Consider the following 15263-nt stretch of genomic DNA (forward strand, 5'->3'; position numbering starts at 1 on the left):
CTCAAGCTCATCTTGTTTATTTCCCATGCTTTGCGCATTAGTGTACAGACATTGAAGTCCATTAATCATTCCCCCGTGTCTCTTATTTAAGGATTTTTTCCTCCCTCCACTAGGTCCGCGTGCTGTTTGCTCCATTTGGTCTATGACATTTGGATGATCATCTTCATTAATTGATAGACTCCTACCTTCAGGAGCACTGTCTCCCTCCCCCACATTAGTCAGTTTAAAGCCCTCCTGATGAGGTTTCTGAGATTTTTTAAGAGACTATGGAGAAGAAATCATCCCCCTCCATTGACTTTGTAAGCAAATGACTGTCAGGATGCATAATGGAATCTGCCAGATTGCCCCCAAACACTCTGAAACATTCCCCTTTCCTAGGGGCCTGATCCTGGTGAGCCTCCTGGACTGTGACTCCTTTAGCCACCACTGGCCATCTGGGAATCGGACTTAAATGACCCATGGAGGTCTCCCTTCCCTTGCAAACCTCACTGCCTTTATAATCACCACAGGCAACACATTATGCAAATACTCATTTAATACATGCATTGTCCTCAATTTGAACAAATTCCCTTGATTTGCACAATGTATTTTGAGCCCCGTTTTGCATAATTATGATTGCAGGTGACCAGAACTGGTAGTGGAGAAGGAAGAAGAGAGGTACAGCAAAACGTGGAATATTTAATTAGTATTGTCAAGTAAACAGAGGCCACGAAGAAGAGAGATGTAGTTTGGCCAAGCTCAGAGGTCACTGCAAAATCTTGCCAACGCTGACTCTGGGTTTTCAAATCTGTCTACACATCCATAAGAACCAAACATCTTTTATTTATACAAAATAGAAGTTGTGGTGCACTTCCCATACTCACCCCTCCTCCCCCCCAAAAAAATCATCCAGAAGATGGCCAACTCTGATTATAGGTCTGAGTCTGCGGTTATTATAGATTGGCCTGCCATGACTGCTTTACAGGCTGAAATGAGCAACACACCATTTAGAGTTAATTATAGGTAGAATTCATTGGGCTGTCAGCAGTCCTTCCAATTTTATTAATTGGCGAGCCAGGCTTTCTCTTAAAGGTCTGTCTGTGCCAGCTTTCCACAACCCACGTTTTGAACTACAACTCCCATCATTCCCAGCCAGCACAGGAAATCAGATCAGGAGATTAGGTTGCAGGGTCTTGCGGGCGAAAGCCGGTCCACAGGACAGAGGCTAGCTGCTCCTGCTCTATAACCCCTCTGCAGTGCCACAAATCCAACTCAATGGTGTAACGTTGGAAAATGTTGATCACTTCTCCTACCTAGGCAGTTATCTTTCCACAAGGGCCAACAATGATGCCAAAATCCAGCATCGTCTGAGCTCTGCAAGTGCAGCTTTCTCGCGACTGAAGTGCAGAGTGTTTGAGGACCGGGACATTGGCAGGGAAACCAAAATGCTTGTTTACAAAGCTATTGTATTACCAACCTTACTGTATGCTTGTGAAAGATGGACCACTTATAAATGCCATCTCTAACTCCTTGAAAGATTCCATCAATGGTGTCTCTGAAAAAAAATTACACTTGGGAAGACAGGCGAACTAATATCAGTGTGCTGGAAGAAGCAAAGATCTCCAGTGTTGAAGCAATGATTCTTCAACATCAGCTTCGTTGGACTGGTCATGTTGTGCAGATGCCTGATGATCGTCTTCTAAAGCAACTACTCTATTCTGAACTTAATAATGGAAAGCGTAATGCTGGTGGTCAACAAAAGAGGTTTAAAGACTGTCTCAAGGCAAATCTTAAAAAATGTAGTATAAACACTGACAACTGGGAAACACTGGCCTGTGAGCCAGTTGGAGAACAGCCTTTACCAAAGTCATGGGCTTTGAAGACACTCAAATTCAGGACGCAAGGGAGAAACGTACTAAGAGGAAGGCACGCTTGGCAAATCCACACCGTGATCAACTCCCGCCCGGAAACCAATGTCCCCACTGTAGAAGGACGTGTGGATCCAGAATTGGCCTCCACAGTCACTTACGGACTCGACTCATTGTTAAAACTGTGTTTATGGAAGACAATCTTACTCAGCTACAAGTGATCGCCAAAGATACTATATTAGTTTAAAACAGGCTCAAAGCTGAGTACCAGTAATCAACACAACTCCCAATCCAGGAGCTCTGGGTGTTGTATTTCTGCGATGATCTAAGGATCTTTGGACAGAATTCACAGCTTAGTGGTTTAACCATCAACCCCTCTTCCCAGGGAACTCTGGGAATTATAACTCACTTAGGGGAATAGGGCATAGGGTTGCCATATTTTGAAGAGCAAAAGAGAGGACACATTTGCCGACTTCTACTTTTAACTATAGATCGCTGTGATGACACTCATTTTACATACCCCTGAAAAAGAGGATGTGTTCTGGAAAAAGAGGACATATGGCAATCCTAAATAAAGGCCCCATCACAACTCTCAGCTCCCTAAACAAACTACTGCTCCTATAATTTTTGGGGACAAACCATGACTGTTCAAAGTAGCATCATAGCGCTTTAAATGTATGGTGTGGGCTTTGCAATTTTGTGGGTACAGAAGAATCAGGCACACAAAGGCTTGATCAGGTGCTGAAGATTCCTGTGTGCTCTCATGAGAACAGGCATCAAGTCATGACTATGTTGTCATGTGTTTGTTCTCTAGGAAGGCCACAAAAATGAACCAGATAGCAGATAAGAGCATTTTAATATATGATGCCTAAGTGTTTTTAGGGTTGATAGCAAGCTCTGTGCTACCCAGATACATGCTTTTGCCTGGGATGATCTGCACCATTTTGCTGCCTAGCTAAAATGGGCAGAATATCAAATTGATATGCCAAAGGTTCAGTTCTTCTGTATTACCCACCCACTTCGTTCAAACCATGCTTGGGAAGGACAGCTGTGGACCCCGCTATATACCTGATGATGCAATTAGGCATGCACCCCTAGCTCTGCAAGCTTCTTCTGCTTCCCCCAGAAACAGGGATGTGGCTGAAAGGATCCAACTTACTCTGGGCACAGAGGGCATTCACACAACCACTTGATCAAGCATTAGTCCGATGTAGATAGTGTCTCAGACTCACAAGACTATACAAGGCGATTGTCCCAAGCCAGATCTATACCCTTGTGCATTAAGCACAAGGACAAGCGTGGTTGGCTGGAGAGCATAATAACTTAATTGCAGAAGCAAAAGTTCAATCCCATTCTCATTACAGTTTCCTGTCTTCTCTGCCTTTTGCCTCAAACCTCTTCCTACTTCACTTACTTTTTCTGTGTATTACTGCTCCCTGATCCACCACACACTTCCTTCAACCACAGGAAGGAACAGGGGAAGCTGCCTCCTACTGAGACAGACAATTGGTCTAAGTTCAGTACTGTCTACACTGACTGGCAGTGGCTTTCCAGGTTTTCCCAGCCCTACCTGGAGATGGTGGGGAAGGAACCTAGGGCCACCTGAATGCAAAGCAGATGCTATATGGACCTTCCCCTAGAACCTTAGGCTAAGACCATAAAGTTATTCTGCAGGTTCGTGGCAGAGATGACCTCTGAAACTATCTTGTCCTCGGGCTGCTTACCCTTTAGTTTCCCCACCTCCTGAGTTTCCTTCCAAAGCTTCCAGTCCTTAATACTGTCCCTTTCAGTCCATGGGAAGTTTCAGCCCCAGTCAAACTGCCAATGTTCCCTGCCTTCAGCGAAACTGGACAGCAGCTAATCTGTTTCAGAAGCTTCACTGTCACAAGTACAATGCTACATAGATATCCCCTTGAGAGGAAGCCAGAGATGGTATCTGGAAGAGGGGAAGGGATGTAGGGAGGAAAGTTACTTTGATGAGCAGCCAACTTAACCCTTGCTTTCCAGGCCAAGAGCCAAAGGGATTCTTATTGCAAAGATGTCTATAACATATGCCTGATGTCTCTGAAGGCTTACTAACTTTGCAATAATGGTTGCAAAACTTGGCTTCTCTGCTGGGTATTTAAAATGACAAAGACGAGGGGGGAAGAGAGAGAGAGAGAGAGAGAGAGAGAGAGAGAGAGAATAAGAATAAAATATAGAACAAGCAGCAGTGGAAGGGTTTGTTTCCTATAAGATAATTTGAGGTAGTCAAGTAGCACCCAGAGGAGAGTGCAAGTCTGGGAGTAAAGGAAGGCCTGGGCACTAAAGCAAGGTCAGTAAATGGTTTGGGTCATGTCTGGAAATCCATAGTGGAGGAAGAAGAAGTAGACCGTACTATTAGTACAAGAGAGGATACCCTCCAACACTTTGCCATCTTCCCCAGATGCCCTCTTCCCATTTTTTATCCCAAAACCTGGTGGTTGTGATTGCCTTGCCCCAGATCAGATCCAGGAGCAGAGCTGGCGTCAGTGTCCCAGTCTGGAGGAGAAGGCAGCTGTTGCCCTCCAGGGCTGCATTTAGAACCCTCACAGGAGGGAACTTCGTGGAGTCGTCTTCTAAACTAGCTGGAGGGTAACAGGTGAGAGAAGGCTTGGCTGCAATTCCTGGCAGCGGTTCTCTGGGGATTTGAGACAGGAGTGTTTCCAAACAGTGCCTGAAGATGCCAGGGATTGAATTCTGGATCTTCTGCATGGAGAGCACATCCTCATAGAATGAGCCAGGCATGATCTAGCAGCCTACACCAGCCTTCCTCAACCTGGTGCCCTCCAGCAGGTCCTCAGGTATCCTGGGTCTGAGCCGTTAAGGGTCCTCCTACCTGTCCATGATTTGAGAACTGAGTCAACCTCTGTGAGCATAGCATGGTTTCTGAAGAGTTGTTCCCAGAAGCAAGCTGGCAGCCAGAGAATTGGGTGGCGCCACCTACTGCTAGACTCCCTGCCTTCTGCCCTACCAGTTCAAATGAGCACCAGTCACTTCTGAAAGCAGGATGCAAATAAATATTGTACACAGGCAAGCAAACTTTGAGCAGCTTACTCTTGCAGACTCCTCCAAGTCCCCAGCCTCAGAGTGTTTCTTGGTCAAAGAAGTGTTTCCCAAAAGGCTCTGCTTTGACCTCTTTCCAGTTGAAACTTAATCATTCTGGCAAGGCGACTGGAAGCAAAAGGAGGATGGAAGGGCTGCAGGGCTTTTATTAACTGGGCAAAGGAGAGAATTTTCTGCAGGTACAGCTTCTCTCTCCTGTGACAAACCACACACTTGCTGACATTCCTTCTCGTCTACCATTAAAAAGGACAACACCCAATCCGCTTGTCCTCTGAGACATTTTTTGTATGTAAAATAAATAACTGTAAAAAGGAATCCATCAACTGTACTTCATCTCCCCTCACCCCTTCCTGGTCCTGTACTGTACTTTCAACAGCTAGCTAACATGCGGAGGTGAATATCACGGCATGGCCATAGGGGTTGCCAGCCCAATGCACAGAAACACAGTAGGGAAAACCCCTTTTTCCCCAGGCACCTGATCTCCAAGCCAAGTAAAACGTCTCCTGCTGAACTTCTGCAGGTCAACCTGGTAGGAGAGCCTGGGATGGCAGCGCCTGTGACCCAAGCGCACCTGAACCCACCAGGTTGCAAAACCAACCACCCGGCATCCGCCTCTGTAGCGCCACCTGGCGGAGGCGCTTCCCCTTCGCCCGCAACCCACGTGTACCGCTTCTCCTTTTACAACCTCGCTATTTACCCGAGTGTGTTAATTCCGACGACCAATCAGTGGGCAGGAGGTGTAGCTCCGGGAGGTTAAGCTCCAATCAGCACCTGCGAGTGGAGAAGGGAGGAGATGCTCTCTCCCTCTCTCTCCCCCGCTTCTCCCTCCCCCCTTTCCTCCCTTTCTGTAAACCACGTTGAGTTTGTAGCGCTAATTAATTTTTCCAAAGTCTGGGAGGGCTTCGCTGCAAGTCGGGATTCCGCTGCTGCTGCTGCCGCCGCTGCCGCCATCAACGGCCCTTCTTCGCCTTCCTCCTCCTCCTCTTCTCCCTGCACCGCAGAGTCCAGTTGCGGAGGCCCCTCGGCTGCAATAAAATGTTTGACGGCTCCTTCCTGTCTCTCATATCTCCCCTTCTGTTGCGGCTGCTACTGGTGCTCTGCGGACCGGGCACCCATACAGGTAGGCTGGCTCTGCGGATTTTCTCCCCACTTCAATCTTCTGCCTTCTGTGTCGTCTCCCTGGATTTGACATTTTGGAAGCGGGCGCGGGGAAGTTTTTTTTTGGGGGGGTGGCGGACTGGACTTCAAATTGCATGCATTTTCAAAACGCACACCAACCCCTCGAGATACAATCATTTTGGGGAAGCCCCATATTTGTTGCATCTCTCCCCCGCCCCCTTAACAAGATGCAAAAGTTTGCAGAGCCAAATGGCATGTTCGTTTCCTTCTCTCTCTTTTCCACCCTCCCTTCCGTTATATGGCTCTGATCCCAGTTTTCCTTATCCAAAAGGATGTATCTGTTTCCAGACTTGTATATTCTTTATTCCTGGCTGGTCTTCTTGCAAACCTCAACCCCCCCCCCTCTCTCTCTCTCTCCCCTCTCTCTTCTTTTTTAATAGGTTTGGTGAAATGTGAGTACCCCCTCCATACTCTCCCTCCTTCCCTCTCCTTGTGTGTGTGTGTGTAATATCTAAAATACTTTTCTTGAACGATGCAAGAAAACTCTGGCGTTGTTCGGTTCTTTATCTCCCTCCCCCACTTTTCCCTTTATGCTGCACAACTAAAAAAAAAGTTGTAGCTACTGGCGGCAAATAAAATTAAAAAGAACCATCACCTCTCTCTCTTCTCTTCTCTTCTCTTCTCTTCTCTTCTCTTCTCTTCTCTTCTCTGCCTGCAGCTGGCTCAGAACTTCCAGGGCATTTGATCTGGGAATATATCTCGTTTATTTATTAAACTGCTAAATGGGCAGTGCATGGGATGTAGGGAGAGGATATGTGACAAGTTAAATGAAAGGTGATGTGTCAATGGCTACTGACCCTGATGGCCGGAGGCATTATGCTTCTGAATCCCAGTTGCTGGAAACCGCAGGAGGCTAAAGAGCTGTTGTACTCTGATCCTGCTGCTTGTGCGCCTCCTGTAAGCATCTGGCTTGCCACTGGGATAATGGGATGCTTGGCAAGGCGAGCCACTGCCCTCATCCAGCAGCAGACTCGTCTTCCATCTTTATAATAGGTAGAACTATAGAATCGTAGAGTTGGAAGGGACCCTGAGGATCAACTTCTAATCCAGTCCCCTGCAATGCAGGAATATGCAGTTGTCCCATACAGGGATCGAACCTGCAACCTTGGCGTTATCTGCACCACGTTGTAACCAAGTGAGCTATGCAAGCTCCCCTAGTAAACGGAGCTTCAAAGGCAGTCTAAATTATGAGTGTCAAGATGCTGGGGGCAAATAAAGAAGAGAAGGCTGGCAGATCCATGGAGGATAAGTCTACCTGTGACTGCTAGTCATGTGATGAGTGCTCTAGTATGTATGTCTCTTGATGTTGGTGCTGAGAATCACAAGGTTGGGGGCTGGGAGTTGTTGCACTCTGGTCCTGCTTGCAGATTTTCTATAGGCACATGGGTGACTACAGTGAGAACAGGATGCTGGGCTAGGTGGGACTTTGGCCTGATCCAGCCTGGGCTCTGTTTATGCTCTGAGAGGCTACCAAAAGTCCCATGGGAAAGACCTAGTGCAATTGTTCCATTGGTCCATCTAGCTCACAGGATTGCATCAATACTGGTTGCTGGGATTTGCAAACAGGGAGAGTGTTGCCGCTCTCAGGTCTTGCTTTTGAGCAACCCATAGGCATCCAGTTGGCCACTGTGAGAATATGATGTTGGGCTAGGTAAGAGTTTGCCAGACTTATGGTCTAACTACAGTTGGAGGCCCAGCAGGACCAGTGGTCAGGGATGATGGGAATCGTAGTTCAAAACCGGCTGGAGACCCAAGTTTGGGAAACCCTTGGCTAGATAGACCTTTGGCATGACCCAGCAGGGCTCTTGTGTTTCAGCATCATGAGTATGTAACAGAATGCTGGGGAGACAATCCCTAGCCTGACCCAGAAGTGCAGCAGAATGTGTATGAACCAAGGGAATTTAGGTAGCTCAGTTGGATAGAGCATGGTGCCAATAACACCAAGGTTGCAGGTTCGATCCTGCTATGGGACAGCTGTGTATGCCTGCATTGCAGGGGCTTGGACTAGATGATCCTCATGGTCCCTTCTAACTGTATGATTCTTTAAATGCTAACAGGAGACCTAAGATTCCCCACCCTAGCCTATGCTAGAGAAGAGTCCATAGGTCAGTGCTAGAGCAGTTGCCCCAGGTTCCATACTTGGCATCTTCATGTAGGGTTGGGAACATGTATACTCAGGTGGCGCAATGGGTCAGTGTGTCTGGCTGTTAACCAGAAGGTTGGTGGTTCAAGCCCACCCAAGGCAGGATTCCTGTGTTGCAGGTGTTTGGGCTACATGACCCTTGAGGTCCCTTCCAACTCTACAATATTATCATTCTATGATTCTATCCCTTTCTTGGAACCCTTCGGAGCTACCTCTGGTCAGTGTAGACAATATCAAGCCATGTCACCTTTCTATGTTCCTTAGAGAGCCAGTGTGGTGCAACGGTCAGTTGAATTAGGGCCTCAAGACCACAGTTCAAACCCTACTCAGCCCTGGGTGACCCTCGGCCAGTCATGGTCTCTCAGCCTACCTTCCAGAGTTGTTCTGTGGATTACCTGGGGAGAACAATGTATGCCACTTAGAGCTCCTTGGAGAAAAAGATGGGATATAAATGTAATAAATAAATTGCACACACAGAAGGTCCCAGGTTCAATCCTTCTCATCTTCCATTGAAAGAAAAGAGGTTCAGAGAAATATTTGCCCAAGACCCTGGAGAGGCCCAGCGAGTCAGAGCAGAACTGAAATGGATGGGCAGATAGTATGGCAGCTTCCTTTGTTCATTCCTATGTGCCTTTGAGCATATGCAGAGTGCTTTCCATTGCTATTAATAGTTGCCAGAGTAACCACAGTTGACCTTCTCCTCCTCCTCCCCCACACTGACAAAGCATCATCAAAAGATGGACAAATATAAAAAAGGATCAGTTTTAAAAAGTAGTAAAGTTAGAGGTAAAGGACCCCTGACCCTTAAGTCCAGTCACGAACGACTGGGGTTGTGGCGCTCATCTCGCTTTACTGGCCGAGGGAGCTGGCGTTTGTCTGCAGACAGTTTCTCTGGGTCATGTGGCCAGCATGACTAAACTGCTTCTGGTGAAACCAGAGCAGCACACGGAAACGCCGTTTACCTTCCAGTCAGAGCGGTACCTATTTACCTACAGTGGTACCTCGGGTTAAGAACTTAATTCGTTCTGGAGGTCTGTTCTTCGCCTGAAACTGTTCTTAACCTGAAGCACCACTTTAGCTAATGCCTCCTGAAGCAAAGTTCTTAACCCGAGGTAATATTTCTGGGGTTAGCGGAGTCCGTAACCTGAAGCGTATGTAACCCGAGGTACCACTGTACTTGCACTTTGACGTGCTTTCGAACTGCTAGGTTGGCAGGAGCTGGGACCGAGCAACAGGAGCTCACCCCGTTTCAGGGATTCAAACCACCGACCTTCTGATCGGCAAGCCCTAGGCTCAGTGGTTTAGACCACAGCACCACCCACGTCCTTTAAAAAGTAGTAGTACTGGGCAAATAAGAATGATAATAAATGTCCAGCATTTTCAACTTATGACCAGAGAGCTCTGCCTTCTCAGTCACAATGTACCAAAGGAGGTTGCATGTTGTTGGAGAGGGGATTCGCTCTGCATATGTACAGAGGTGCCCTCTTCTTACAGATTCCAGTGTAAGACTGGCTGGTTCTAGCATTGCGAATAAGGTTCTAAAAATAGGTTTGGCTCTGGTGAGGTTGTGGTTTTAATTTAGACAGGGGTGGGAAACATCTGGCCTGCAGCCTGGCCTCACCATTTGACCCATGCAGATGCTCAAGCCACCAACCTGACTTCGCAGATTTCATGGGGTGGTAGCCCCAAGCAGGTATCTCCTTGCGTTCTTACGACTAACAGTGAATACAGTGGTACCTCGGGCTACAGACGCTTCAGGTTACAGACTCCACTAACCCAGAAATAGTACCTCAGGTTAAGAACTTTGCTTCAGGATGAGAACAGAAATCGCAGGGCAGTGGTGCAGCAGCAGCAGGAGGCCCCATTAGCTAAAGTGGTGCTTCAGGTTAAGAACAGTTTCAGGTTAAGAACGGACCTCCAGAACAAATTAAGTTCTTAACCCGAGGTACCACTGTATAACCTTCTACCTAGGAGTTGGGCTCTTTGGCCTGTATTGCTGATGGCTGCTAATGCTCTCCCACCCTCCTCTCCCTCTGTGTCTCTTTTTGCAGTCAATGCGGACCTGGGTGTGGTGATCATCCCGGAGCAGGTGCCCCTTGACAAGATCCCTTCCCTGCAGGTCAGAGGGATCCACTCTGAGGAGCATAGGAGGCGACGCTCTGTGCCTCTGCAGCCTGAAGAAGAGGCCGAGTTGCTGATCGTCCGGCTTCCCGCCGGGCTGGGCTCCGATCCAGGCTCTGACATCTACTTGAACCTTCGCCGAAATGGGCAGTTTTTGGCACCGGGTTTCTCCGTGGAGGAAATTGGCGTGGGCCGAAGCAGCCGCCGTGTGGACTTGGATCGCCTCTGCTTCTACACAGGGCATGTGCTCAACCGCAGCGCAGACTCCTTCGCTTCCCTCAGTGCCTGCGGCGGGCTGGTACTTGTCTCTGGGCGAATTTGCCCTCGATGGGCGCAGTCTGGTGTTGCGGGAGGCCGTTGTTTGGGGAAGAAGAGCCTGTGGAAGAGTGTGTTGGGTGGGGCATGGAGTTAAGAGAGTCGAGAGACAGGAATGTGAGAAGGCGGGTGGGTTCCCTGTACCTAGAAAGTGGGGAGTCCGGTCAGGCTAGGGAACAGCGCTGCAAACCTGTGTTCATTCCCTTACAATTTTCAGTTAGTTACAGGTTACAATGTCAGTTTCGTACTGACAAGTGGAAGAAAATTGTAGCAGTCTGGCCTGCTTCTGATATCACAATTACAGTCAGCCAGCCATTCCCTTTTCTTAGGTACTCCATTCCATTTAGCCATCATGTTTTCCATTTCCCCACTCCAACCTTCAGGCAGCATTTTGTGGCTGCTGCGTAGGCTCAGTCCTCTTTGGACAGTGCCTGGAGTGCATGCCCTGGAACAGGAGGTGCTCTTAATGTTTTACCCCTGGGGCCTACTTAAGAGAGCTGACAATTTCTGAGGCCTACCAGTCTCAAAATGGTGGAGGCAGGGGGTAGCGTCTGGCTTAATTAGGTGGCTGTTACTGACATGGTTTTCTATTGATCCCTAACCAGCCTTTGGTCATTGCTAAATCCTTTGCCACAGTGTTTTTCATGTGGCAAGGAGTTCTGTAGTCTATCTTGCCTGTATTTCAAAACAAATGTTGCTCATCTTGGGGATATTGTAAGATGAGTTTGCTGATCTAGAGGCTCAAAGTAAAACACACTTACATTCACTTCCTTTTGCTGCAGTTACTCTCTCCTACCCTGTTCCTTTCTTATTCTCAGATGATGATGATGATTATTATTATTACTACTACTACTATTATTTATTTTCAATAACTTTTGCTGTCTCTAATTTCCTTCAACACCTCCTCAGGTCTTTTCCCCTTTGAGAAGGGAGGCCTCCCCCCTTCTCCCCAAATTTCTCTGACCCTCAGCCATCTTGACTCGCCATATGAGGAGTGCTGACATTAATGCAACCATTAGCCCCACACGGCCAGGGGACTAGATGGGTCACAGCACCATGGCTCACTAGTCGTCTCTGGCCCAGCGTTTGGGAAACTCTATGCTAAACTATTCCTCCGACGCTCCTTTGCGTTGCTGGCAAAGAGGGCAGACCAGCTTCTGCTTAAAGATCTGCCCTTATGGATCGCATTGCAGAGGGAATCCTGGCTTCGTTTCTGAGGAACGGCAGGGTGCTCCGGGAGCACACCTTGTAAACCAGTAGGGGGCAGCATTCTAAAATTGCAGGCTTAAAAAAAAAAAAGAATCTCCAGTCTGCAGGAGCTCTGGCCCCTTTTGCTTCTTGTCACCCTGCTTAGCCCTTAGTGATGAACGAGCATTGATAGCTCAGTTGGTTAAAGCGTAGTGCTGACAATGCCAAGGTTGCAGGTTCAATCCCCGTATGGTACAGCTGCATGGCAAGGGACTTGGACTAGATGATCCTTCCAACTCTATGATTCTGTTTTGGGACTGGATCCCTCTATGGGACAACTGTGTAAGAGTTTGGACTTCCATGATCCCTCCCAACTCTATGATTCTATGGGGCTCAGTTTGGCCTCCCAGTCTTCCAATCGGTCTAGTCCAGCGGTTCTCAACCTGTGGGTCCCCAGATGTTGTTGGACTACAACTCCCATCACCCCTGAGCTCTGGCCTTGCTAGCTAGGGGGGATGGGAGTTGTAGTTCAACAACATCTGGGGACCCACAGGCTGAGAAAGGCTGCTCTAGTCGCATTGTGGGTCTCGCCTGTTAACTTTCTGCGATGTCTCTGTGGCTCTGTAGGAATGCCGATGAGGCTGGAATTCTTCACAGCCTGTCCACCCCGCCCCTTCCCTCCTGCCTCCCCACCTAATTCAGGCGTTGCCCCTCAGGGCAGGAGTGGGCGGAGCAGGGGGGTGCTTAGTTTGGGCAGCTGTGCTGTAGACAGTCCTTAAGGAAGGAGGGGCAAGCCCTGTGCCTCAGGTGAGCACCTGCATCCAGATAATGGGATACCAGCGTCTTTTGTGATTGATGTTGGAAGCTGGAGCTGAGCACCACCAAAGGTTTCTTGGAGCTTGAAAATGAGAATGCTGTTCACCCCCCCCCCCCTCGTGAAATGCTGACAGGCTTCTCCACCCACCTGTCCCTTGCTGCAAAGCACACTTGGTTAATCTCATTCATAAATTACCAAGCTCTTAAGGCTCTGAAGCCATCTGAAAAGTGTACAAACAGAACTGGGGGGGGGGGAAAGCCACGTAAAAATATAAACTAAACAGGAATTCATTTGTAGTGGCAACTTTTATTGCTTGAGAACTGATGGTGGTAGAAAAGGGAATTAATAACACTCTGCTGGCAGTTGGGGAATATGTCCCGACCTCACTTACTTGGGAGTAAGCTCCTTGAATCCAGTGGGACTTACTTCTGAGTAGACATGGTCCACATCCACACCAGGCATTTAAAATGCTATGATACCACTTTAAACAGTCATGTCCCCCCCCCAAAAAAAAACGAATTCTGGGCACTGTAGTTTAAGGGTGCTGAGAGTTCTTAGGAAACCCGTTTGCCCCCTAGTACTACAATTCCCAGAGTGGTTTAACAATCAGTCCTGCTTCTCAGGGAACCCTGAGAATTGTAGCTTTGGGAGGGGACCAGCTTTCAGCACCCTTAACAAATTACAGCTCCCATGTTTCCTTGGGGGAAGCGATGACTGCTTAAAGCGGTAACAGACCTCTTTAAATGTATCCTGCGAATGGGACTGTGGTTAGGTTGACAGACTTTGAATTGTGGAGGGAATTTAGGAAGCTCCTGAAATCTACACTCGGGACGCCCTAACACCCTTGCCCCTGTTTTACCTTGTAATTAAAATTGGCAAACTAAGGGTGTTGCCACACAAAGTTAAGAGATGCAGTTCCCTTTTGTATCCCCTATAACATGGGAAGCACAGCAAGGGTATACAGCTGAAATTGGAAGAATCTCTATACCGATTTGAGTTAGGACCAAACCATCACCACCGACAACCTTCTTCCCTTGCAAGGAGATCGATGACTTTTTTGCCTAGGGGTTGAGATTCTTCTGGACCCTGACATTTCTCCAGATAATCAATCAAATCTTAAAACAGGTATACTGTTCCACTTGTCTGGGAAGCTTCCGCAGCCAGTTCCCCAGACTCTAAGGTAGTGGGGACCCTCGCGGGGTGTCAAATCAAGACTCTTGCTTTGGCAGGTGGGATTAACTGACCAAACAAAAGTGCATTGCAGCTTGGGGGGGGTGCAGCTAGAGATCCTCCCTTGGGCCATAACATGGGTGGGTCTGGGATAACCTCTTGAGTAAACAAAACAGTGCAGAGACCAGACTGCCTTCATCAACCAGGCGCAGAAAGACATAGTGGATAGATCTGGGCACTAGGGGAGTCATATCACAACTACTGTTTTAGGAGGTGATAGCAAGAGCTAAGGGGAGTGTTAGAAGAAGGTAGGGGGCTGCCTCTCCCCCATGCAATCCAAGCGCTGGGTGGGATACAGAGTGGGAAGCAGCTGTTGAGCAGTCCTTTGTACATTTCGCTTTGAGATAGTTCTCCTTTTGAACTATTTCCCCCAGCATCTGAAACATATGCATGGAGTCAGATCAGTGTTGTTAACTCTGAGTGACAGTCTCCTTCCGGGGCCTCAAGCAGAGGTCTTCCCCAAGCCTGCTGGCTGAGATCACGTCAGCTGGAGATGCCAGGAACAAGTATATAATCAAAGCACTTGTTCTACCACTGGAAACCCCTGTGAGCAATGGCCTACCAAGGCACTTTCCATTTTGGAAAGTTGGGCAGAGCATGGTATTGTCCCGATTCCTGCCGTGACAGCGATGCTCACTGTGTACCACGATCCGAAGCTGAAATAGCTCTGTGGTGATGATGAGCAGGTTGCTTGCAAGCCCTCTGTCTCCTAAAAGCCAGGCAGCATAGCTTTAACTGGAATGCCATCTGTGGAAGAACAAAACCAAGGGTTGTTCGCAAACAGCACTTGCGTCCGTGACATCTGTGTGCCATGCGTAAGTAAAATAACATGGGCTCAGCAGTAAACTAACCACAACAGATAGGAACATGGACCCTCTCCTATTGTTGGTCCTCTTCCAGCCCTGCTAACTGCATCATTGTTGGCAGAGAACACATTGCGGCAAAAACTACATATCCTGAAAAGCACTACCAAACACATGGGATGGAGGCGCAGAGAACATGATCCTCTAACTATGCCCAGCTGCTGATGCTGGGAAGACCTATCCAGATGTTCAGTGGGGAGCAGTAACTATGGTTGCCTTGATGATGTGGACAGGAGGGGGAGCAGGGAGCTGTGAGGCACTGAGAGAAGAGGATGCTTGTCTAGATAGGATGTTGGCCTGATCCTGCAGGCTTTTGTGTTCTGATGTTCCTGTTGGTGCCAATGGGAGGTTGTTTCTTAATGCTAATTGCCATCTCCTCTCTGTGTAATTTGTTCCAAAGCTAAACCGTTCTTACTGCCAGGAAACTTCTTCTTGTGTTCCACCTCTATCTTACGTCCAGGAGATCTAGTCCTGTC

The 15263-nt window shown here is 48.1% G+C and overlaps 1 protein-coding gene across 2 annotated transcripts in view; it reads left to right on the forward strand.

Annotated features, from left to right (window-relative positions):
* Positions 1-5750: 5750 nt before the first annotated feature.
* Positions 5751-15263, forward strand: part of ADAMTS17 (ADAM metallopeptidase with thrombospondin type 1 motif 17) — a 184805-nt gene continuing 175292 nt past the window's right edge. For both annotated transcript variants that reach the window (XM_082198330.1, XM_082198331.1), the window contains exons 1-2: positions 5751-6051; positions 10305-10672. In XM_082198330.1, coding sequence (XP_082054456.1) covers positions 5967-6051; positions 10305-10672 — 453 coding nt within the window. In that variant the 5' untranslated portion in view covers positions 5751-5966. The remainder of the gene's footprint in view (positions 6052-10304; positions 10673-15263) is intronic.

Source organism: Podarcis vaucheri (genome assembly GCF_965113315.1).
Source record: "Podarcis vaucheri genome assembly, chromosome: 14".
Classification (NCBI taxonomy): domain Eukaryota; kingdom Metazoa; phylum Chordata; class Lepidosauria; order Squamata; family Lacertidae; genus Podarcis; species Podarcis vaucheri.